At 43.8% G+C, this 25,900-nt stretch overlaps 1 protein-coding gene across 3 annotated transcripts in view; it reads left to right on the forward strand.

Moving 5' to 3' along the window:
- SLC23A2 (solute carrier family 23 member 2) overlaps positions 1-25,628 on the forward strand; it is a 289,448-nt gene extending 263,820 nt beyond the window's left edge. For all 3 annotated transcript variants that reach the window (XM_029604057.1, XM_029604056.1, XM_029604058.1), the window contains 4 exons: positions 8,574-8,703; positions 17,620-17,757; positions 18,573-18,668; positions 19,100-25,628. In XM_029604057.1, the coding sequence (XP_029459917.1) occupies positions 8,574-8,703; positions 17,620-17,757; positions 18,573-18,668; positions 19,100-19,332 (597 nt within the window). In that variant the 3' untranslated portion in view covers positions 19,333-25,628. The remainder of the gene's footprint in view (positions 1-8,573; positions 8,704-17,619; positions 17,758-18,572; positions 18,669-19,099) is intronic.
- Positions 25,629-25,900: the final 272 nt, after the last annotated feature.

Raw genomic sequence — 25,900 nt, forward strand, 5'->3', positions numbered from 1 at the left:
CTATCGCCTTGTCACATTGTTTCGCCGACTTCAGATCATTAGACACCATCACCCCAAGGTCTCTCTCCTGCTCCGTGCACATCAGCCTTTCTCCCCCCATCGAATACAGTTCATTCGGATTTCCACTCCCCATATGCATGACTTTGCACTTCTTGGCATTGAATGTCAGCTGCCATGTCTTCGACCACTCTTCCATCTTCCTTAAATCCCGTCTCATTCTCTCCACTCCTTCCGACGTGTCCACTCTGTTGCAGATCTTAGTGTCATCCGCAAAAAGACATACCTTACCTTCTATCCCTTCCGCAATGTCGCTCACAAAGATATTGAAAAGGACCGGTCCCAACACCGATCCCTGCGGTACACCGCTTAAAACCGCTCTCTCTTCAGAGAGAGTTCCATTTACCATCACACATTGTCTTCTGTCCGTCAACCAGTTTGCAATCCAGGCCACCACCTCGGCACTCACTCCTAAGCTTCTCATTTTATTCACCAGTCTCCTGTGCGGGACAGTGTCAAAAGCTTTGCTGAAATCCAAGTAGATGACATCGAGTGCTCTTCCTCGATCCAATTCCTTGGTTACCCAGTCAAAAAAGTCAATCAGATTTGTCTGACAGGATCTTCCAATGGTGAATCCATGCTGCCTCTGGTCCAGCAATTCTCCCGACTGTAGATAGTTCACTATTCTCTCTTTCAACAGTGACTCCATTACTTTTCCCACCACCGAAGTGAGGCTAACCGGTCTGTAGTTACCAGCCTCTTCTCTGTTCCCACTCTTGTGAAGCGGGACCACCACCGCTCTCCTCCAATCATTCGGCACCACTCCCGTTTCTAGGGATCTATTGAATAGGTCACACAGCGGACCCGCCAGCACATCTCTGAGCTCCCTCAGTATTCTGGGATGAACTTCATCAGGCCCCATGGCTTTGTCCACTTTCAGTTTCACCAGCTCTTCCCATACATTTTCTACTGTAAATGGAGTTACATCTACTCCATTCCCCTCCAGTTTCTTGTTAACTAGTGTCGGTCCTTCTCCAGGGTCCTCTTTAGTGAACACAGAACTGAAGTATTCATTTAATATTTCTGCCATTTCTTCGTCTCTCTCCACGCATTGATCCTTTCCACCTTTCAATTTCACTATACCATTTTGAACTTTTCTCTTTTCACTGATATATCTGAAAAATGTTTTGTTACCACTCTTTACCTCTTTGGCAATCCTCTCTTCCGCTTGACTTTTTGCCATCTTGATTAATTTCTTTGTCTCCCTCAGTTCTACCAGATATTCTTCTTTGTGTTCCTCCTTTTGGGATCTTTTATATTTCTTGAATGCTGTTCTTTTAGCCTTTATTTTGTCAGCCACCTCCTTTGAGAACCAGATAGGTATCATTTTTCTTTTGCTTTTCTTTACTTTTCTAACATATAGATTAGTTGCCTTGGTGATTGCTCCTTTTAGATTGGTCCACTGTTGATCCACATCTCTCTCGTTTTCCCAGCCTTTTAGTTCTTCCTCCAGGTACTTCCCCATTTCATCAAAGTCTGTGTTTTTGAACATCAAAACTTGGGTTTTTGTGCTTCTTTTCCGTGTCCTTTTTGTGATATTAAACCATACCGTTTGATGATCACTGGTGCTGAGGTGGGCACCCACCTGGACGTCTGAGACATTATCTCCATTAGTGAGCACTAAGTCGAGTATAGCTCCTTCTCTCGTGGGTTCCATTACCATTTGTTTGAATAAAGCTACTTGCAGGGCATCTACTATTTCTCTACTATTTTTAGATTCTGCAGATGGGATTCTCCAGTCTACATCTGGCATATTAAAGTCTCCAACGATCACCACTTCTCCTTTCTTTGCTATCCTGTGGATGTCTTCAATCAGATCTCTGTCCAGCTCTTCCTTTTGGTTTGGAGGCCTGTAAACCACTCCAATAAAAATGGATGCCCATCTTTTTTTAAGTCTGCCCATAGTGCTTCTTCTTTGCCCCATCTTCCTTGCAGCTCAGATGCTTGGATATTGTTTCTGACATATAGAGCCACTCCTCCCCCTTTCCTATCCTCTCTGTCCTTCCTTAACAAGTTATAGCCTGGTATTGCCGTATCCCAGTCATGATATTCCGTAAACCATGTTTCCGTGACAGCAACAATGTCCAAGTCCGCCTCCACCATTAGGGCTTGCAGCTCTGGGATTTTATTACCCAAACTACGAGCATTTGTGCTCATAGCTTTCCAGCTTTCTTTGCTCAGGTTACTGCTGTTCCTGGACTCCTTTTGTGACCTATTTAGTTGAGGTTTGTTATCCACTTTTCTCTTTGCATTTGTGCAAGGGAAGATATTAATGCCTCTGATGACAGAATCATCCATCACTGTGAGCTTTTTTGTTTGGTTTCTGAAGTGGTTTCTGTAGTGGTAGAATCTGCTCAGAAGAAAACAAAGAGATCTCGGCCTCATTCTTCTGCCCCACTGGGCAAAGAGCAGAAATCCCTGGACGCCTTTGGACGAAAAGTATTTCAAGGGTCTGTTAATGGCACATATAGCAGCCTACCAGCTATACATGACCCAGTACACTAGAAACCTGTGGAAACAAGTGCAAGATTTCTCAGACACTGCCAGAAGAATTTCAGGAGGGTCTCACTTCCATCTTCCAGAAAGGCCTTGACGCTGGAAAACATGAGGTGAGAGCTGCCTACGACATCTTTTGACACTGCCTCAAGAGTGTCAGCAGGTGGCTTAAGTGCCAGACGATCGGCTTGGTTAAAAGCATCAGACTTGTGCCAAGAAGTCCAAGAAAGATTATCAGACCTCCCTTGTACAGGGGACAATTTGTTTGGGGAGAAAATACAAGAAACAGTTGCGCAACTCAAGGACCATCATGAGACTTTGCGATAACTTTCTACTGCTCCCTCTGACTTTTCATCCACCACAAAAAGGTAGTTCAGAAGAGATCCCAGAAGGTTAACCTACAAAACCCGTAGGCATTATCCTCCCCCACCTTGATCTTGTCCAACCAGACCCTATCAGAAAGGTCAACCTCGCCAACAAAGACCTCCCAAGACCCAACCAGCTCCGCAGACGGGTCCTGCGTCAGGTTTTTGACTCCCCTCTAGAGAGGACAGCCAACCTCCAAAAGGTTTCTTGTAGGAGGCCACTTATGCCACTTTGCAAACATATGGCACACAATCACAACGGACCAATGGGTCCTTTCGGTAGTAAACAGGGGTTGCTTTCTAAACTTCCTTACCCTTCCACCAGACTCCCCACCTCATCCAGTTTGGAGAACAACTAACCACTCTCCCATTTTCGAGGAGGAACTTCTAACCCTCCTCTTCTCCAATGCTGTAGAACCAGTTTCCTCTGTTCAGCGAGGGAAGGGATTCTACTCCCGTTATTTTCTAATTCCAAAAAGGCGGCATTCTACCAATATTGGATCTACGTGCCCTAAACAAATATATGCAAGGAAAGGTTCAGGATGGTAACCCTAAGATCCATGATCCCTCTCCTCCAGAAGGGAGATTGGCTTTGTTCTCTAGATCTTCAGGCGGCATATTCTCATATAGCAATATCACCTCCTCATCGAAAATACCTAAGATTCTTAGTTGGTCACCGACATTACCAATACCGAGAGCTGCCCTTCGGCCTAGCGTCAGCACCATGTGTGTTCACAAAATGTCTAGCAGTAGTAGCTGCTTACCTATGACAACAAAGAATCCACATCTATCCCTATCTAGACAATTGGTTTCTCAAAGGTCCATCCAAGGAAGTAGTTCTACAGTCCCTTCATTTTACTCTTCAGCTATTACAATCCTTGGGTTTTCTGAAATTATCCCAAGTCCAATCTCACCCCATCGCGTACCCTCTCTTTTATTGGGGTAGATTTAGACACCAGGCAGGCCAAAGCGTTTCTCCCAAGGGATCGAGCGCACACATTATCCACCTTGGCCAAAACAATACAAACTCGCCGAACATCAACAGCTCGTTAACTCTTAACCTTGCTAGGTCACATGGCATCCATGTCACCCCAGTGGCTCATTTAGCCATGAGAGTGGCACAATGGACCTTAAAAACCCAGTGGTCCCAATAATCTCAACATATGTCCCACATTGTCCACATCACAAAACAGCTTCGTCTCTCACTAGTGTGGTGGATCCAGGAGTCCAATCTTCTCCTAGGACTACCCTTTCAATCTCCAGAACCTCAGATTACGCTAACCGCAGATGCCTCCAACCTTGGTTGGGGAGCCCATGTAAACAACCTGCAAACCCAGGGAACCTGGACCACAGCAGAATCAAAGCACCAGATAAACTTTCTGGAGCTCAGAACAATCCAATACGCTCTGTTTGCTTTCCAGGACTGCCTCTCCAACAAAACAATTCCTGATTCAAATGGACAACCAAGTAGTGATGTGATACCTCAACAAACAAGGAGGCACAGGCTCTTATCTGCTATGCCAGGAGGCAGCGCAGATCTGGGTGGGGGCTCTCTCCCATTCCATGCTACTGAGAGCGACCTACCTGGCAGGCGTCAACAATGTGATGGTGGACAATCTCAGCCGGTCCTTTCATCCCCAAGAATGGTCCCTAAATCCCACTGTAGCAGCCAAGATATTCCACCAATGGGGCAGACCACACAGACCTCTTTGCGTCGATTCATAATTGCAAAGTAGAATCTACACCGCAGCCACAAGACACCACCACGAGATGCCTTCACCCACTCATGGTCAACAGGTCTTCTATATGCCTACCCTCCACTTCCACTCATCAGCAAGACTCTCGTGAACTTACGGCAGGACTGGGGCACAATGATCCTCATAGCCCCTCACTGGCTGCGACAGGTTTGGTTTCCCATCGTTCGCGACCTCTCAGTCCAGCAACAAATTCGCCTGGGCACAGATCCAACTCTTAATAACGCAGAGCAATGGATCATTGCGTCATCCGAACATTCATTCTCTGTCTCTGACAGCATGGATGTTGAAAGGTTGATACTACAATCCCTAAATCTTTCAGACACTGTGTCCCAGGTACTTATAGCTTCACAAAAGCCTTCTAGAAAATCTTATCAATCCAAATGGAAGAGATTTTCCTTGTGGTGCACAATGAAAGAATTAGATCCCTTTTCCTGTCCCATAACAAGGTTCCTGAAGTACCTCTGGCACTTCTTGGAGCCTGGTTTACAAACTTCCTCCATCCGAGTGCATATCAGCGCCATAGCCGCTTATCACAAAGGCATAGGAGATGCTCCAATATCAACTCAACCCCCTTGTTAGGGCACTTTATGAGAGGCTACAACTGAAGCCTCCATTGCGTTCTCCGGTTCCAGCATGGGACCTTAATGTTGTGTTGGCATGGCTCATGAGACCTCTGTTCGAGCCCCTACACTTCTGCGAGCTACGACATCTCACGTGGAAAGTGATCTTTCTAGTTGTTATAACATCAGCTCACAGAGTCAGTGAGCTACAAGCGCTGGTAACATACCCACTGTATACCAAACTTCTTCACGATCGTGTAGTACTCCACACTCACCCTAAATTCTTACCGAAGGTAGTTTCTGATTTTCACTTAAATCAGTCCATAATACTTCCTATCTTTTTTCCAAGGCCTCACTCACAACCAGGTGAGCGGGCTCTGCATTCCTTGGACTGTAAACGTGCGCTCGCCTTTTATTTGGACCGCACTGCAGCCCATAGGAAGTCCACCCAACTGTTTGTCTCCTTTGATAAAACCAGATTGGGAGCTCCGGTGGGTAAGCAGACCCTATCCACCTGTCTGGCGGACTGCATTTCTTTCTGCTACGATCAAGCAGGCTTTCCACTACAAGAACGCCTAAAGGCTCATTCAGTCAGAGCCATGACATCTGTAGCGCACCTCCATTCTGTACCTCTTCCTGGCATCTGCAGCGCTGCCACATGGCGTTCCCTCCACACCTTTGTAGCTCATTATTGTCTCTACAAAACTGGCAGATAGAATTCCATCTTTGGCCAATCTGTCCTGCGTAACCTGTTTCCAGTTTAATAACCCAACTTCCTTCCTACAACCCACTGTTACATTCAGGCTGCCCTCATACCCAAAATCACACTTGTTGTTGTGCCTGTTGCATGTTGTTGGGTGCTTTTGGTTCACTTATTCGGGCATCCTGTAGTTCACTATTCCCCCATATGTGAGGACTACCATCCTGCTTGTCCTGGGAGAAAGCAGAGCTGCTTACCTGTAACAGGTGTTCTCCCAGGATGGCAGGATGTTAGTCCTCACGAAACCTGCCCGCCACCCCACGGAGTTGGGTTCACTTACGTTTTATTATTTTATTTTTCGCTCGTACATTTTACTACAAACGAGACTGAGGGGGGGACCCCTACTGGATGCAGGGTTGGGGGCATGCTGGGCATGCTCAGTGTACCAGGCAAAGTTCTAGAAACTTTGACAAAAGTGTTCTGTGATTGGGCTCCATCCTGATGATGTCACCTATATGTGAGGACTGCTGTCCAGGGAAAACACCTGTTACAGGTAAGCAATTCTGCTTTCTTGTATGCTGATGACTTAGTTTTACATCCCAGTCTCCAGATCATTTGAAAACACAGCATTGATAGATACTCTCTAATTACATGAAAGCAATACTACATGAACTGTCACAAATTAGACTGACACTAAACCCTAAAAAGACTGAAATCATTTGGCTAAGTAGAAACTCAGCCACAGTTAAATCACCTGCCCTTGACCTGGATAATTTTCAAATTACCCCCTCAAATTAAGTATGAGATCTAAAAATACAGCTCGATGAGAACCTCCCAATGAAAATGCACATCACTAAATTAATTGACAGATTACGTCAAGTTGCGTATACTACATCGGCTGAAACCATTATTCATGGACTTCCATACTGTAATGCAAACTCTAATCGTCTCAAACCTTGACTAGTGTAACTCCTTACTACTAGGTCTTCCAGCAAGTCACTTAAAACCACTACAGCTACTTCAAAATGCAGCAGCAAGACTAAAATTAGGATCTAGGAAATATGATCACATCACACCCTCGCTGATAACGAGGTTATCAGTACAGTACAATCCAGAATCTACTACAAAGTAGTAACGATAATATTCAATACCATTCACTACAATAACATCGGCTTATTAGGAGTGACACTACAACCTTACAATTCTCAACAAACACTAAGGTCGCAAAACAAAGGACTATTGTCTATTCCCACAATACGGCGCACACGTCTGTCACAAATAAGAGATCGAGTGTTTTCAATAGCAGGTCCAAAGCTCTGGAATTCCCTGCTTGAGGTGCTACACATTCTACCAGAAAGGAAAAGATTTAAACGTGAACTAAAAATATGGCTATTCAAAAATGCATATAATTTAACTTAAAACATCAGAATATATAGAAACACAAAAATAAGATGGACAAAATAATAGAATCATGAATAATAAATAAATCAAATGACAGAATGAAAAACTCTCAAAACAACGCACTAAGGGGTTATTTTCTAAAGCTAGCGCACGCGTGCGATAGCTCCGGGCGGAGTTGGCCCCGGAAGAGGAGGAGTTGGGGCGGCACCGGGGCCGACTCTGTGAAGATTTCTCAGACAGCGAAAGGTACGCATCCTTTTTGCTGTCATTTTCGCACCAAATAATTACACCTTTTATGGTGTAGTTATTTGCCACGATGCCCCCCGTTACCGCGGGATTCAGCGAGCCCGGCGGTGTTAGTGAATTCAGGCCTAAGTCATGAAAACCACCATTTTGTTTGTAATTATCCTTACACTTTGCCTCATGTACTAGATCAACTTTAATATGCACTAGTAAATTTCTATAGATAGATATCAATACCTTCTCTGTAACCAAACTGTTTATTCGCTGGTTGAGTTATAATTATGAATGTCACCTTGTAAATTGTTTTGATTGTCATATGGAATGACAGTATATAAAATGTCTAAATAAAATAAAAAAATGTGATGAGTGCGATTTGCTATGTGCAATTTTGGACATGCTGATCCCCTTATTGCATCAGGGGTTATGACCACGTCCAAAATGCGCATCCAAGCATTCGTTAACATGTGCTAGGCTCAGCACATGATATTGCATTGGCCTGGTTGTTAGTTGTTCCCCTTTTGTTCATTGGATCATTTCCAGTAGCCGTTGATGCATTGAGATTTGGTTGCGCAGCATGAATTCTGCCCACATTGCATTGTATATTGACATTGATAGTTTTTGATAAAGAGAGCAGCATCAGTCCCAAAAGTTCATGGATTGAGCGCAAAAATTAAAATAAATGGAAAGAAGAAATGTGACTCTTGCAGCCTTTCCTTTTGTAAGTAGTGTATCTTGCTTGCTGATAATGGCCCTTGCAAGAGCAGAACAGATTGAGAGGAGAGCTACAGTTGTGAGAGTTCCGCTGTCTGTATGGCAGCTCCCCTAGTGGTTACTCAGGGGAAGGCATGAAGAAGCATTTATCTCAGGCAACTTTCCCTTCCAATGCAAATGTTGCCATCAGGATAGTGGGAAAGTTATCTTAAGTGTTCGTTTTTCTGCAGTCTATGGTACCCTCTAACCCTCCTCTCTGGTTTTTTTTGTCTTTGCTGCACAGGTTGCAAGCCGCAGGGTTATCCAGTACGGAGCAGCCTTCATGCTCCTCTTAGGCATGATTGGGAAATTCAGTGCCCTCTTCGCTTCACTCCCAGACCCTGTCCTTGGAGCCCTTTTTTGCACACTCTTCGGTAAGGGCATTAACTGTTCCTAAATAGCGAATAAATGTCAGAACTCTCTCCTTTCCCATCTGCTCTGCCTCATGTTCAGTCTTCTAATTTGCCAGACAATAGAAGAGATGCAACACTAAATCATCAAAAAAAAAAAAAATAGAAAAGCAAATTGACAAAAAAGAACAATCCAAACAAAATTCAAAACATTCCAAAGAAAGCAAAAAATATTTTAAACTGAGTCACAATATTTTTTTGTTCATAACAAAGCAGAATTGGGCTTCTACAGCTTGGATATATCCCTGCAGTGGGCAGACTGGATAGGCCAATTGGTCTTTTTCTGCCTTCAACTGCTGTGTTGGCAAGTGCATACAAATTCTGATCTTTTCACCCTGAGCACTAACTAGTGCTATAATGTACTGCAATATTTCAGAAACAATTAATTGCCACTTTAAAAAAAAAAAAAATTCCAACATGATAAATCAAAAAGTACTCAGAGGGGTCCTGCTGTGAGAATCCAGTCTTTTCCAAATGAACACTGTGTCTCTTCAGTTGGAGTCTCCTGGTTTTTTTCTCTTGTCCCCAGTACCTAACTCCCATTCACAATGCAAAGAATGTGATCTTTCCAGTAGTGCTCCTTAGCTAGCCAGCACAGATTTAAACTGGCTCTTGTTCGCTTTTATTTATTTTATTAACTTAGGTTTATGAACCACTTTTCCTTTAAAAAAAATAAATAAATAAAGCTAAGAGGTACGTTCCTTAACATACAATTTTTATAGTACAGTACAAATGGGAGTCATATTACAATACTGTCCTTATTTCATAGCCAGTAAAAATCAATTTCTCCCTTTCTGAAACCATTGGCCCTTTGGTATGCTGGATCTGCTGTGGCTTGGCCTCTGTCAGAGCATTCATCTTAAATTGGGAAACAGTATAGCGAAAATTGTGGCAGACAGCTCTCTGATGGCATGCAGAAGCTGTAGGGTCTATTGCTTAAGTTAAAGCCTAACCAGTAACACTGCAGAGCTTCTTTATACCTGGGAGATGGCGCTGAGAGAAACAGCATGGTCTGTCTGTATCTGAGTTTAATAAAATCCAGATTTTCATGTTTAGTGCTACTAGGTAAATGACATTCACTTTCTGATTTACAAAAAGAATGTACATAAGAGCACAAGAACTTGCCATGCTGGTCAGACCAAGGATCCATCAAGCTCAGCATCCTGTTTCCAACAGAGGCCAAACCAGGCCACAAGAACATGGCAATTACCCAAATACCAAGAAGATCCCATGCTACTGATGCAATTAATAGCAGTGGCTATTACCTAAGTAAACTTGATTAATAGCAGTTAATGGACTTCTCTTCCAAGAACTTATCCAAACCTTTTTTGAACCCAGCTACACTAACTGCACTAACCACATTCCCTGGCAACAAATTCCAGAGCTTAATTGTGCACTGAGTGAAAAAGAATTTTCTCCAATTAGTCTTAAATGTGCTACTTGCTAACTTCATGGAATGCCCCTAGTCCTTCTATTATCCGAAAGTGTAAATAACCGATTCACATCGGTTATTTATAGTAGCACTACCCATTCAAGACCTCTCATGATCTTAAAGGCCTCTTTCATATCCCCTCTCGGCCTTCTCTTCTCCAAGCTGAACAGCCCTAACCTCTTCAGCCTTTCCTCATAGGGGAGCTGTTCCATCCCCTTTATCATTTTGGTTGCCCTTCTCTGTACCTTCTCCATCGCAACTATATCTTTTTTGAGATGCGGCGACCAGAATTGTACACAGTATTCAAGGTGTGGTCTCACCATGGAGCGATACAGAGGCATTATGACATTTTCTGTTTTATTAACCATTCCCTTCCTAACAATTCCTTCTGAAAGTGCTATAAAGCCAGGAATAATTCCCTTCCCACCCGTTCCTGCTGACATTGATTGAAGTGTGTAGCAACTAGATAACTAACAAGGCAATGTGTGACTATTATTCAGAGTAGTTAAATCACAAGCAGACTGTGATACATTACAGGAGGACCTTGCAAGACTGGAAGATTGGGCATCCAAATGGCAGATGAAATTTAATGTGGACAAGTGCAAGGTGTTGCATATAGGGAAAAATAACCCTTGCTGTAGTTACACGATGTTAGGTTCCATATTGGGAGCTACCACCCAGGAAAGGGATCTGGGCATCATAGTGGATAGTACTTTGAAAACGTCAGCTCAGTGTGCTGCAGTAGTCAAAAAAGCAAATAGAATGTTAAGAATTATTAGGAAGGGAATGGTTAATAGAACGGAAAATGTCATAATGCCTCTGTATCGCTCCATGGTGAGACCACACCTTGAATACTGTGTACAATTCTGGTCGCCACATCTCAAAAAAGATGTAGTTGCGATGGAGAAGGTACAGAGAAGGGCAACCAAAATGATAAAGGGGATGGAACAGCTTCCCTATGAGGAAAGGCTGAAGAGGTTAGGGCTGTTCAGCTTGGAGAAGAGACGGCTGAGGGGGGATACAATAGAGGTCTTTAAGATCATGAGAGGTCTTGAACAAGTAGATGTGATTCGGTTATTTACACTTTCGAATAATAGAAGGACTAGGGGGCATTCCATGAAGTTAGCAAGTAGCACATTGAAGACTAATTGGAGAAAATTCTTTTTCACTCAACGCACAATAAAGCTCTGGAATTTGTTGCCAGAGGATGTGGTTAGTGCAGTTAGTGTAGCTGGGTTCAAAAAAGGTTTGGATAAGTTCTTGGAGGAGAAGTCCATTAACTGCTATTAATCAAGTTTACTTAGGGAATAGCCACTGCTATTAATTGCATCAGTAGCATGGGATCTTCTTGGTGTTTGGGTAATTGCCAGGTTCTTGTGGCCTGGTTTTGGCCTCTGTTGGAAACAGGATGCTGGGCTTGATGGACCATTGGTCTGACCCAGCATGGCAATTTCTTATGTTCTTATGTCTTGTTTCCTTCTTTTTCATAATCATGTGCACATTTCTCTACCAATGTTCATTATGTGAACAGTGTAATAGTACATTGTTACACTTTAGAAACTCTTTTTTTTTTTTCTCCTAGGACAAGCAGAATGGTAGTCCTCACACATGGGTGACATCATCCAGTGGAGCCTGACACAAAAAACTGATGTCAGTTTCTAGAAACCTTGACTGGCACACTGAGCATGCACAGCATGCCACTATCCACACATCCCTGCGGGATCCTTCTTCAGTCTCTTCTTTTCCATGGAGCTGTCGTCTCGCAGTTGTGGAGCTCGTGCCTTTTTTTCTTCGGAAAACGTTTTTTCCTGTGCCGGTTCCCTCTCCATTCCTTCTGGCTTTAGTTAGCTAGAGGCGCGGTAAGTTTTTACTTTGTGTGGTCGATTCCCGGTAGTGCTGTCCCTCTGTGTCCGCCAGTCATCAACCGTTCGCCGGCCATTTTTTTGTCATGGTATCATTGGGTTTTCGTCTGCCCCTAGTGCCTTCGCCGGCCATTTTTTCGTCATGGTGTCGAATTTTTGTTGATGGCCCCCAGTGCCCTCGGACTTTGTCCCTTACAGATCTGCATGAGGTGTGTATCCTTTGTCTGGGGATGTTGCATGACGTTCGGGGCTGTTGTTTTTGCAGCCAGATGACCCCCCAAGGCCTGGCAGGCCCACCTGGACAAGATGGAGAAGCTTTTCAAGTCCAGGAAGTCTGAACCTTTGGCACTGGCATCGGGGGTACCGGTTAAATTTCCAGTGAGTCCCTTCAGTCTCTCCTCCGTACCCCTCGTGGGGGTTTTCGGCGAATCAGCCAATTCTGTTGATGGAGCTTTCCGCCCTTCTAATGGCAAGGGCAATCAAGCCCATTCTGCCAAAGCAGCGGGGCAGCAGCTTCTACTCCAGGTATTTCCTGATTCCAAAGAAAACAGGAAATCTCTATCCTATTCTGGTCCTGAGGGCCTTGAATAAGTTCCTGAAATGAGAAAAATTCAAGATGGTCTCGCTGGGGGTCATAAACCCTCTCCTGTGGAGGGGGTACTGGCTTTGCTCCCTCGATCTAAAAGACACCTACACCCACATCGAAATTTCCCACATCCATCGGAAATACTACTGATTTGTGGTAGGCGAGGACCACGTTCAGTACCTGGTACTGCCTTTCGGCCTGATGTCTGTGCCCCAAGTCTTCACAAAGTATCTGGTGGTAGTGGTGTTCACCTGAGGAGACTACAGATGCAGGTTTTTTTCCTTCCTGGACACTGGCTCATCAAGAGTGCTGCCAGGCATGGTGTGCTGCAGTCTCTACGATCCACCATTGCAGTGTTAGACCCTGGGCTTTCTGATCAATTACCCAAAGTCTCAGCTGGTTCCGTCTCTGCAACTGGACTTTATTGATGCTAGATTCGAGACAGCTCAGACTTGCCCCAGCCTCAGGCACTCGCCATAGTGTCCCTGGAGAGAACAATCTGAGTCACCAGATTTCCACATACCATATGCTGTCTGTTGGGTCACATGGCTGCGACTGTCCATGTCTGCATGCTCGTCTGTATATGCGCAGGGCGCAGTAGACTCTGCTGTCCCAATGGCATCAGGCCACCCAGGACCTGTGGGTGCGCATCAGGGTTACTCCACCTCTCCAGGAGTCCTTGTTATGGTGGGGGACCCTATCCAACTTGGTGATTGGGGTCCCTTTTCAGCTTTCCCCTGCTCAAGTCAACTTCGCCACAGATGCTTCCCACTGGGCTTGGGTGCCCATGTAGATGGACTCAGCACCCAGAGTCTGTGATTGATACATGAAGAGCAGTGTCAGGTAAACCTCCTGGAGCTCTGAGTGATCTGGTACACATGGGTGTTTCGGGATCACCTGGTAAACAAAGTGGCTTGGTTCAGACAATCAGGTAGCGATATGGTACCTGAACAAGCAGGGAGGCACAAAGTCATTCCTCCTTTGTCAGGAAGCAGTCCAGATCTGGTCGAGAGCTCTGTCCCAGGGCATCCTGCTCCACACCATGTTCTTACCAAGGCAGGAGAATGTGGTGGCGGACAATCTGAGTTGTTCCTTCTGCCCACACGAGTGGTCTCTTAAGCAGGAGGTTGCAGATTTGATCTTCCATCTCTGGGGAGCCCTGGACGTGGATCTTTTCGCTTCCCCCTACAACAGGAAAGTGAATCAGTTTTTCTCCCTATTCAGGGGGGAACGCAAGCCAGCATTGGATGCCTTAGCCTGCCATTGGGACAAGGGCCACGTATATGTGTATCCTCCACTTCCGCTAGTGTCAAAGACTCTCCTGATGTTTCGGCAGAACCGGGGAACCATGATTCTCATCGCTCCTTATTGGCCAAGACAGATTTGGTTCCCGCTCTTGCAGGATCTCTTGCTGTGGTAGCCAATCAGTCTGGGGACCTCCCCAGACCTCATTACACAGGATCAGGGCAGGCTGCACCATTTCAACCTCCAGGCCTTGTCCATCACGGCTTGGATGTTGAGAGGGTAGCCTTATAGCCCCTGGATCTCTCAGAAGAGGTATCTCAGGTCCTGGTGGAATCCAGGAAGCCTTCCACTAGGAAGGCTTACGCTCTGAAGTGGAAAAGATTCTCCATTTAGATCTATTCTCCTGCTCCACCTCGAAACTTCTTGATTACCTTCTACACCTCTTGGAGGCTTGCCTGAAGACAGATTCCGTCAGAGTCCATCTCAGTGCTACTGGGGCCTACCACGGAGGGTTGGATGGTTCACCCATTATGGTGCAGCCTATCGAGGGGTGCTTTGTGGGGCCTACTTCAGCTAAAGCCTCACTGTCTCCTGGGACCTCAACATGGTCTTGGCCCAGCTTATGAAGACTCCGTTTGAGCCTCTGCGCTCCTAAGATCTGAAGTATCTGTCATGGAAGTTCATCTTCTTGATAGTGGTCACCTCGGCGCGAAGAGTCGGTGAACTTCAAGTTTTGGTGTCGTACCTACCTTATACGAAGTTCTTTCACGATAGGGTAGTTCTGCATACGCATCCTAAGTTTCTGCTGAAGGTGGTCACGGAATTCCATCTGAATCAGTCTGTCCACCTTTTTTCCCAAGCCACATTCACACCAGGGCAAATGGGCTGTGCACAGTCTGGATTGCAAGAGCCTTTTTACCTGGAGCGGACAGCAGGCCAGACAGTCCACGCAACTCTTCATTTCTTTGGCAAAACCGTTTGGGAATTGAGTTGGCAAGCAGACTATCCACCTGGCTAGCAGATTGCATTTCTTTGTGCTATGCACAGGCTGGATTGCAGCTTGGGGGCCATATCAGGACTCATTCTGTTAGAGCCATGGCAGCTTCAGTGGCCCACTTGCGAGTGGTCCCTGTGGATGAAATCTGCAGGGCTGCAACATGGAGTTCCCTCCACACCTTCGCCTCGCACTACTTTCTGGACAGGGATGGCTGACGCGACAGCAATTTCAGCCAGTCCGTCCTCTGGAATCTTTCAACTGTGAAACCCAACTCTTCCTGCTTCAGGCCTATTGTTTGGGTTCAGGCTGACTCCCTCTTTTACCATCAGTACCAGTGTTGTTGTGCCCACTGGCACCTGGTTAGGTGCTGTTGGTCATATTGTTGTTCGGGAACAAACTGTAGCTAGAGATTCACCCATATATGAGGACTACCATCCTGCTTGTCCTAGGAGAAAGCAGATTTTCTTACTTATAATAAGTGTGCTCCTAGAACAGCAGAATGTTAGTCCTCAGGAAACCCACCTGCCACCCTGCGAAGTTGGGTTTCTGTTCAGTTTATTTTATTTTTTCGTAATTCTATATTACGAGACTGAAGAGGGGACCCTGTGTGGATGCATGGATAGTGGCATACTGGGCAATCTGAGTGCCTAGTCAAAGTTCTAGAAACTTTGACAAAAGTTTTCCATGCCTGACTCCATCTGATGATGTCACCCATATGTGAGGACGAACATCCTGCTGTCCTAGGAGAACACCTGTTACAGGTAAGCACTCTGCTTTGCATGTAGTGCGAGCACCGTGGCCTGGATCCGTTCACCTGCTCTACACCAAAGCTTCTTGATTACCTCCTGCACCTTTCGGACACTGGCTTAAAGACCAACTCAGTTACACAAAAAGTCAATAAAGATATAAATATTAAAAAAAAAAACCCCCAACTCAGGGTACACCTGAGTGTGATCGGTGCTTACCACTGAGGTGTGGATGGTTCATCCATTTCTGTGCAACCCCTTGTGGGACGCTTTATGCAGGGTCTGCTTCAGCTGAAGCCTCCCCTGGGACCTCAGTTTGGCTCTGGCTTAGTTCATAAAAGCTCCTTTTGAGCCGCTGCGTTCTTGTGACTTCAAATACCTGACCTTGGAAGGTCATGTTTTTGATCATGGTCATGTTGGCGTGCAGAGTCTGTGAGCTTCAGGCCTTAGTGACGTACCCACCCTATACAAAGTTCTTCCATGATAGGGTGGTTCTGCGCACGCACCCTAAGTTCCTGCCTAAGGTGTGATGGATTTCCATCTTAACCAGTTAATCATCCTGCCCACATTTTTTCCAAGCCTCATTTGTACCAGGGCGAACAGGCTTTGCACAGTTTGGATTGCAAGAGAGCCTTAGCCTCCACTTGGAGCAGACAGCAGTCTACACAACCCTTCATCTCTTAACAGGAATAAAGTAGGAGTTGCAGTTGCTAAGCAGACTGTCCATCTGGCTGGCAGATTGCATCTCCTTCTGCTATTCTCAGGCGGGACTGCAGCTTGAGGGCCACGTTAAGGCTTATTCTGTCAGAGCCATGGTAACTTCAGTGGCCCACTTGAGGGCAGTCTCCATGGGCTAGATCTGCAAGGTGACAATGAGTTCTCGCTACACTTTTGCCTCACTACAGCCTGGACAGGGATGTCCGATGCGATATCAGCTTCAGCCAGTCTGTTCTCCGGATACTTTTTCAGCTGTGAGACCCAACTCTTACTACCCACGACCCTTTTTCTGGGTTCAGGCTGTCTCCTTCTGTTACCAACAGCACTACTGTTGTGTTCGTTGGCACATGGTTAGGTGCCTGCTGGTCATTTTGTCTTTGGGGACAGTCTGCAGCTATATGTGAGGACTACCATCCTGCTTTTCCTAGGAGAAAGCAGAGTTGCTTACCTGTAACAGGTGTTCTCCTAGGACAGCAGGATGTTAGTCCTCACGAAACCTGCCCGCCACTCTGTGGAGCTGGGTTCTCCTGTTTGTTTTATTTTTTCATAATTCTATTTTACAAGACTGAAGAGGGGACCCCACATGGACGCATGGATAGTGGGTGTGCTGGGCATGCTCAGTGTGCCAGTCAGTTTCTAGAAACTGTGACATAAGTTTTCCATGCCGGGCTCCATTGGATGTCACCCATGTGTGATTTTTATCCTGCTGTCCTAGGAGAATACATGTTAGAGGTAAGCAACTCTTGCTTTCTATAGGAAACCAGGCAAGAAATGAAGTTAGCTGTTGACCGTAGGCACTAACCAGTGGCAGAGCAGCTTTATGGATTTTATTGTGAACTACTGACTAGGCGGTATACAAATTCTTATAATTAAATAAATATCACAGTGTGCTCTGAGTTCCCTGAGATTTCCACTGAACTGGCCTGTTAGAAACCGAGGTTCTATGTGTTGAGAGCATCAAACACATGAAAAGTGTGAGCTGGAGATCACTGAGCACTCTGCCTGTGGCAGAATGGTGAATGAAATTGGATGAATAGTCCAAAGTTATTAGGTGGGGAGCGTTACGATGAGGTTAGAAAGTCAATTTTTCTGTAAGAAACTGAGAAGCAAATGAAAAGCGTGGGGTTTGCTCATGGTTGTGGGAGAGGAAAGGACAACAAAATAGTCTATTGAGTGCTTGTTTTTGTGCCCATGAGGTTGAATAATGTCCATCAAAATACAGCCTGGCACATGACTTCATCGGGCGAAGGGAAGGATGACAGCACTGACTGGTCTGTGGTTTGTTTTCATTGCAGGAATGATCACTGCTGTGGGCCTCTCCAACCTCCAGTTTGTAGATTTGAACTCTTCTCGGAATTTGTTTGTCCTTGGGTTCTCCATCTTCTTCGGACTTGTCCTTCCAAGTTATCTCAAACAAAACCCTCTAGTTACAGGTACAAAGCTGTGGCATGGGCTTGGTAAGCCTGGAAAATTCATGCACTCATAGGAGTGAGTAGTACTGCAGGGTTGCTTTTGTTACTGGAAAGTATTTTTAGTTGAAATACAACATTGGTCCCTTGCGTTTTGCATCCTATAGAATAACCCGTGTTTGATAATTGTTTGTGGAGACCCAAAAGAAGGCAAAATGCCCTGTAGAAAGCAAGCCAGTTTTGTTCACAGGTAAAAATAAAAATTTTAAAAAACCTCCTTTCATGTGTCCAATTTCTGCTAAATCAGTGGATCAATAGCTATCACTTGGAATCGTGATTAGTCTGGATATTGAGTCATCCCATTGAACCACTAGGGACTCATTCAACTTAATCTTAAACCTGATGTCTTGAAACAGACAGAATTGTTAATCTTAAATGGCCTCCTTTGTAATCTCAGCAGATGGCCCCATAGCTCTAGATCTGAGCCTGTACTTGTAATGCTTTATTCAATGGTGCAAATCTAAGGAGGTGGGACCAGGTATCAGTGCTTATGAATTCTGAAAGCTCCTTTTCCTGAAATGCTCCCTCGTGAATCCAGGCAAACTGTGGTGATGGGCAGAACCTTATGCCTGTAACATACAAGAATGACATAAATGATCAGAAGAATAAACTTCAATATATATATTAAAAAAAAAAAAAAAAAAAAAAAGAGGATAACACCATAATTACACACTTTATTCTTTGAAATTCATGTGAACAAGAACAGATGAGACTTAGGAATAATAGCAGAAGCAGATCCTTGCTCTGTCTCATACCAAATCTATTCATCTTTCTTGTAGGAATAGCAGAAGTTGATCAAGTATTAAATGTCCTGCTCACGACAGCAATGTTTGTGGGAGGGTGCGTGGCCTTCATTCTGGATAACACCATTCCAGGTCAGTTCGGCAGTGGCTTTTGCATGTTGGCGATTAAAACTTTGACCGTAAATAAATCTGCTAGTCATCGGTGGGATGAAGGGAATTATGCGGAGGCTTTTCAGAGGAAATTGGCAAATTTGAAACCCTACCTCCTACCTTGCTACAAATGAGATTAACTATCACCTGTATATGGGAGGTTAGGTGTCTATTAATTTTAGAGTTTTGTTATTCTTTTTCATGAATGACTGTTGGTGCCAGATTGCATTGAAATGGCATTTTCAAAGAAGGCATTAAAAGAGTGAAGTCCTAGTTTTTTCATAGGTGCAATGCGCTGACTGCTGCCACTAGTGAAAGCTGTCATTTGAGAGGCTGTGAGGGGACAGGACATGAGAGCCAGCCTCTCCCTTCTCCACTCCCCCTAGTGTAATTGCTCTTTTTCTCTGACCCAGGCTCCCTCGAGGAGAGAGGAATCCGGAAGTGGAAGAGAGGTGTGGGCAAGGGCAGCAAAGCAATAGAAGGCATGGAGTCCTATGACCTGCCGTTCGGCATGAACTTTATTGGAAAGTATAAATGCTTCAGTTACTTGCCAGTCAGCCCGACCTTCTCTGGTTACCAGTGGAAGAGCCTGGGCAGAAGCAGCAATAGTCGGAGCCCAGATGAAGACTTGGAGGCAACAGTATAACCCAGGCTGAAATCCCTTTTACTTGTAGTATCGGATTGGGGTTTTTTGCAATTTATTTTTCTGTTTAATATGCATTGAAAAGATACGTTTTGTATATTTGCATTTAATTTCCAGAAACCAGGGCTGAGACCGGGGTTTAAGATTTGACTTTTCTTTTTTTTTATGTGTGTGATGTCATTAACAGTGCTGCTTTATTTTTAAATTATTTAAGTTGCTTTGTTTGCAAACAAGAATGTTAATACCAAATGTTGAGCTGTGGTCAGTCTTACATTCCGTGCTTTTCCAACTCGTGTAAGTGATGTGCTTGTGCATCGGATGTTGCCTTTTTTTTTTTTTTTTTTTTGAGCACACGCTGACCTGAAAGCAAAATCTCAGTGAGGTTATTTACCCTGCCCCTTGAAATGTCAGGTCTGTGCAGTTTTCGAGAACTGGAAAAGGCAAAATGGAGCAGTGTGGGAGAGGGAGGAAAGCTACCATTTTAATACTGGGAATGGGTGCTAGCATAATGCAGGCAGACAAAAGCTGACGGCAGAGAGGGAAACCTGGCGTGCATCTCAGTCTATGCAGAGGTGCCCGTGCATAGCTGAGACCATCCGTACATGGTGATGTGCCCGTGTGCACTCATCTTTGCACATGATGACCTTGTATGAGTTGTTTTGAGCATCTCTTATACTGGAACCAGGTCAGAATGATTCAAGCCTTTTTGCAGCCAGCCCCAGTTCAGTGCTTTTTGGTTTGAATCACTATATCCAGTTACTGCTTCCGTGATCATTTTCTTTTTTTCTTTTTTTTTTTCAGCTTTGCAATTAACAGGACAAATTTTTTCATAGAAATTAGAAGTTGAAAGAGCCCAACAGTACATAAAATTAATGCTTAGACTGATTGTGGTGTAACTTGTTTGACCACAACACACACACTTCTGTGTGTCTGTGATGATTTCTTGGCGGAAGTAATCCTGCCATCCACACACACACATTTTGCTTTATTTTTAGAAAACGTGCATCTAATTCACAGAAGCTTCTGACAGTCACGGATTACTATAATATCACAGGTATACAACTAATGGAATAGACTGAATTTGCACCTCAAAACTTTCCTCTCTTCATAGGGAAATTCCATTATTTTTAATACTTGGGTCACAGTTGCCACATGGAATATGTAAGCAATAAGTGAACAGGATATAGTGGCACATGGGACTGGTGCAAAGGTGAGGCATGAATCATAATTTTTCATCTTTTAATTTCCAAAAAAATTCCTTATGGTGGCACGTGGTATATCTGACCTTTCAATATGCTTATCAAGCTGATTAGTTGCTTGCAATCAAAAAATAGAAAAGTACAAGGCTAGATTTTAACCATAAGCACTTCACTTGTGAGGCTTTTTTTTTCTGCTGTTTGACTTTTGTAGTAAATGCAAACACAGATGCTTTGTGATATAATCAAAGCTTATGGGCATTGCCTGTGCTGTTGGTTAATGGTGTTATATTCAGATGAGGTCGGTGCTGTTTGTGTTGACAGCAACACTGCTTCAGGCAACTTGTCAGCTGATAGTATTGCATGAGGCGCCTTTGGCCATAACAGACTGACCCTCTAGAAGTGATCATGGAAGTGGGAGAGCCATTAAACACCTGCCTAATTCCACATGAAGGCCCCAGATTATCCTGGAACTAAAGATGAATGTCTGGCTCTGTAGCTGGAAAAAGGCTTGAATATTCTAAGACTATTTTGTATGCAGATGGGTTGACTGAGTTTTTACTGGAGAATAACGGGCATATGATCAAGAAGCCAATCATAATCATTGCAATATTAGACCAAACATATCCATTATTTATTGCCAGAGTGAAAGTAAATACAGGTCACTGGGAAACCTGCCTACACAGGATCACTGTTTGGTGCAGGAATGTGAAACCAGCATTGCATCATATCAAGCTGATTAATCTTCAGAAAACCAAGGCCAGCACCAAGGTGGCATTGCTTTCTGAAAAGCTGGTCATCATTTGTTTTCTTTTGCAAAGAGTAGGGCTGTCCGTGCCCCTATCGCATGTTGAATATTTCACGGGTATTTGGGGTAAAGGGGGGGTGGGGTCCTGCACCATGCAGATTTTCCTGGAATAGTCTCAGCCCTGATGATTGTTGTATAGATGTTTTAACACTGATTGTGCATTCATAATGACAGCATTTTTCATTCATGTTTCGTGTTTCTACTGTTGAAAGTTGGGCATTGTATAAGCTTTCTTCTCATCCTTAACAAAACAGCAAATACAAATAACCTGCACAAAAGAAACTGTAAAGCATTTCCCAAGACAATTGGTGTCAAATTCTCTTAAGGTCAGTACAACATATGGTGCTTTTATTTAGTAGCACTTAATGAAACAAAGGCACTAGTGTGTTTATCAAGGTCAACTACAAGGCATGAGGAAAAAACGGGTAATCTGACTCTTTCCAGGAGAGAACATGTGTTCTCAGAAGCCTTTTTTCTAGACCTTTCTTACTGCTTTGCTGGATTAAATGGAATGGATAGGGTGCACGATGCTTGTTCACCCTCCCCACTGATGGACTGGTTTCTGCAAGTGTAGATCTCCCTCTATAGACAAAACTTTTTAACCTTTTTTTTTTAATTTTTATTTTTTTGCATGGATTGGATTTTCTCCCACTTTGCCCTGCTGGAGAAAAATGATATGCTCATGTCAAAAATATGTATTGAACTGGAAGAAAAGTAACTGAGAAACAGAAAGACAGCTTGTACAACTTCTGAACCATTAAGAACAAATTCATATTTCTTATTTTTGGTTCAATAGCATTTCAGTAGTTTTTACTCTGTGTGTAACCAGCACAGGTCTGGTAGTGTGTTTGTATTTGATGATTGAGGTTGTGTTACTCGTTGAGCTATTAACATTTGCAGCACAGATTTCTACTTTTGGTCTGTAGGGAAGAGAAGACATGTCAGTAAGCAAGCCTCCTACAAAATGCTCCATCTCCAATCACGATTCCAGCAACATGGAAACTTCCTCCCTCTGTGAGGTTTCTTGTATTGCAGTTCTTTTTTTTTTTCAGTTCCTGTTTTATGTACATATTTAATTACAAGCACATAGCATACACCACGGCACAGCAAGCCTTCCCTATTCTGAAATCAGCTGAGCTGCACTTGAAACTCAATGAGCAATGAAGAGATAGATGCATCTGTCTAACAAATTGTTGTCAAGTAAGAGAGAGGATGAGAAAGTGAGAATTGTTTTTCCCCATCTAGTAGTGTTGAGAATGGCTCTGAAAACCATTGTAGCAGTTAAAATGCCCCAAGCCAGCTGGCATGCAAAGAGATTGAAGCTATGTTTTGGACATATTTACCTATTTGTTTCTTAGTTCTTGGGTTAGAGAAATGGAGTCCTGCATGCCAGTTCTCCTGACCTCTTTTAAAGTTAAGATTATGGTTTTAGATCTCCATTCGGTTTTACCATTTTGAGTCTATCACATGCATAGGAGTGTAGTGGTAAAATAAACTCCCTGCTTCCTTGCTCCATTACATTTCTTGGAAGGCAGAAAATACAGCCAAGCGCCACACAAAAAACAATAGAGTAAAAATGTTCCTGGACAGGACAAACCTAAGCCAATATCGGAGAGGAGAGAAAGGGCTTTCTGAGAATATGACCCCTCTCCTCTTGATAAGGAATGTCCATGCAGTCTTAGCTGAAAACCCAGCTGCTTCACAAATGCTGCTGCTTACAGAAAAAGCTTTAAGAGGCTTTTATTCTACCCATGATGAACGAAAAATGTCCTTTGATTTAGGGTTGACTAAAACCCCAGCGTGCATGTAAATAATTCAACTCACCATCAAGCATGTGAATTATTAAAGGATTACTTTTTGCCCCATTGCCTGCATTTTATAAATCCTGGCACCCATGGGTGTTCTTCCTACACACTTGCTGTAGAAGAGGTAACTGCTTTACAAAGTCCTGTACTGTCATGTCCACCCTTTATCTAAGGAAGATGAGGGATTACGAGACATCAGGACAGAAAGACCGGATTTATTCAGAAGTAATTACAAGCAGTTCTGTCTCTTAGGTCCCTTGGAAAGTTTTATTTCCCTAAAATCTGCAAGGTCTTGCTTACCCGTCTGTTCCAAAACTTCTCTGTTTGTTTTAGAGTTCTCGTGGTTTACAGCCTAATGCAGTGGCATAGCTGCTGGCGTGAGGCACCAAGAATGTTAAATTATTTTGGTGGTCGAGGGTTATTTTAAATTTGTTTTCTCAAAATGTTGGGTTTTTTTTATTTACATGCACCTGAATGAAAGGAATCTGCTGTAAATTAGTTTGCAGCTTCCAAAATGTGTAATAGGTATTTCAGTATGTGAGATGCTTGCCTCATTTTTACTGTCAAATAAAAAAAATCTTTGCATGTAATATCTATATCTGTCTATCTATATACACACCTAAATATACGCATACGATATACACGAGATATATATATGTGTGTATATATATGTAGGTGTGTGTGTGTGTGTTACTCATGCACACTTGGGATAGTGTGGATAACATTGATAAAAGAAATCGTGTAGGTAAAAAATACAGTGGAGGGGAGGGTATTTCCAATTCAGAAAAGTAAGTTGTACATGGTGAGGACTGGGGATTTGTTTGTTGTTTTTTCAAGGCATTTAGGTGGTTAACTAAGTAGTTACCCACTTTGATTGCTCTGAAATAAAATTGTCCCCCTCCCAATGGCTAAAGGTTCACACAGCAAGCTTTTAAAAAGAGGTGTTCATGGAGGGGGGGGGAATAGCTGAATTAAAAAGGCATTCCCGGGACGGGGATAGGTTGGGGGGAGTAAGCATGCACGCTTTTAGCCGGGTTAAAAAGAGGTTTTCTGGTTGCTTAGTATTCATAAGAAACAAATATGACGTGCAATGTTTGGTAATACGTTTCAGCTTTTTATTGAAATAAAAAGAAAGAGGCATTCCTGAGGGCAGTGATAGGTTGGGAGAATAAACGTGCCCACTTTTAGCCAGCTTAAAAAGGATTGTTCCCATGGGCGGGGGGGGAGTAAGCACCCATATGTATGCACGTTGTGTTTTTCCATTGGTCCTCGAGCTATTGAAATAGCAAGTGCAAAGTAGATAGGTGCTCTGTACCCACGCACCCTTCTAGGCAGTTCTGAAAGGGAAATTATTCAGGCAGATTTCTTCTGAAAATGAGGCACATGGGTACTTCGCAGCAAGGCAGGCTGCTTAAAAACAATAAATAAATGAAATTGCAGCCGTAGACAGACTAACGAGAAAAGCGTTTATAAACTTTGAGTATGTGCCAGTGTAAGCTTTGGAAATCTCTTCTGTGCCAAGTTCTTCTTGGCTTAAGATCATGTTCGATTGAAATGTTCAGCCTTTACACAAATGTTACCTTTTATTTGGTAACCTTTTCATAAATAAAACTTTGTACGTAAAATGAAGAAGCATGGATTCTGATTGCTTTGACTTGATGCATTAGGCTGGAATCGCAAAATGAATTCTCAACGTGCCAGAAAAGGAAAAGCCCATGGCGGTGGCACCTGCTCTTGCACTTTGGCAGGTACCTAGGCAGGTTTGCCAGCTGGCAGTCAAGAGAAAAAGAACAGAAAATTGTGATGAGCAATGGGGGCCTATCTGAGCGGGCATAGCTCCGGGAGCAGAGGGGGTTGCGTTTTAGTGCATGAGAGGGTGAATCGCACCAGAATTCCAGTGGCACTCAAAATGGCGCTGGTAAAACGTGCGCATCTCAAAATAATAGGTTGTGAATAAATATTTGGCAGTCTTGGTAGTAAATAACTAAGTGTCATGAGTTGGCAAGCATGTACCCAGGGATACTTGCAAGTCCGGTAATATGGAGAGGCCCTGGCAGAAGCACTGATGCTCATGTTTTGGTGTGTGACGCTTGCAGTATTTCTGTAGATTAAATAACATTTCCACTTGGGACTCTCCCACTCCCGGGTGGGGGTGGAATACTTTTCATGACAGTGTCATGTGATGGTAAGAACCTCCATGTTAACAAGCCTAAAGTTACTGCTGGCCCTTCACTTCCCCCGTGCTGTTTGGTGTGTTCCCCTGTTTTTGTGGGGGCATTTTTTCCCTGCAGGAATGTTGGTGCTAGTTTTTATAAATCTGTCCTCCGTACTAGTTGTGACAGGAACCGGAGGACCATGTAGATGAGCGCCATCAACTTTGACAGTGATGCGCCATCTCACCAGAGTAATAGGTCTCAAAGTAGTTTGCCAAAAAAAAAAAAAATATATATATATATATAATGGCCCTGGAGGTTAGGTTTAGCTTCTGTTCCAGTGTTAACAATGAAAGTGCCCTTGTGCTGTGTGCTATATTTCCTTGCCTCTTCATAATAGCTTCGCAATTTTTCTTAGTGAGCTTTCTCTGCCAAAAAACAAATGGGTCACACAATCTATCTGTTGCTTTTGGGGGAGGGAGCGCAGGGTTCCTGCTGTCTGTGTGCTTTTTTTTTTAATTATTATTATTATTTTTAAGAGTTTTAAAACATTCCTGGACATGCATGAATGTTTTGCCATGGGTAGACATTTCAAAAGTGTACGACAGA

The sequence above is a fragment of the Rhinatrema bivittatum genome, chromosome 5 (assembly GCF_901001135.1).
Source record: "Rhinatrema bivittatum chromosome 5, aRhiBiv1.1, whole genome shotgun sequence".
NCBI lineage: Eukaryota > Metazoa > Chordata > Amphibia > Gymnophiona > Rhinatrematidae > Rhinatrema > Rhinatrema bivittatum.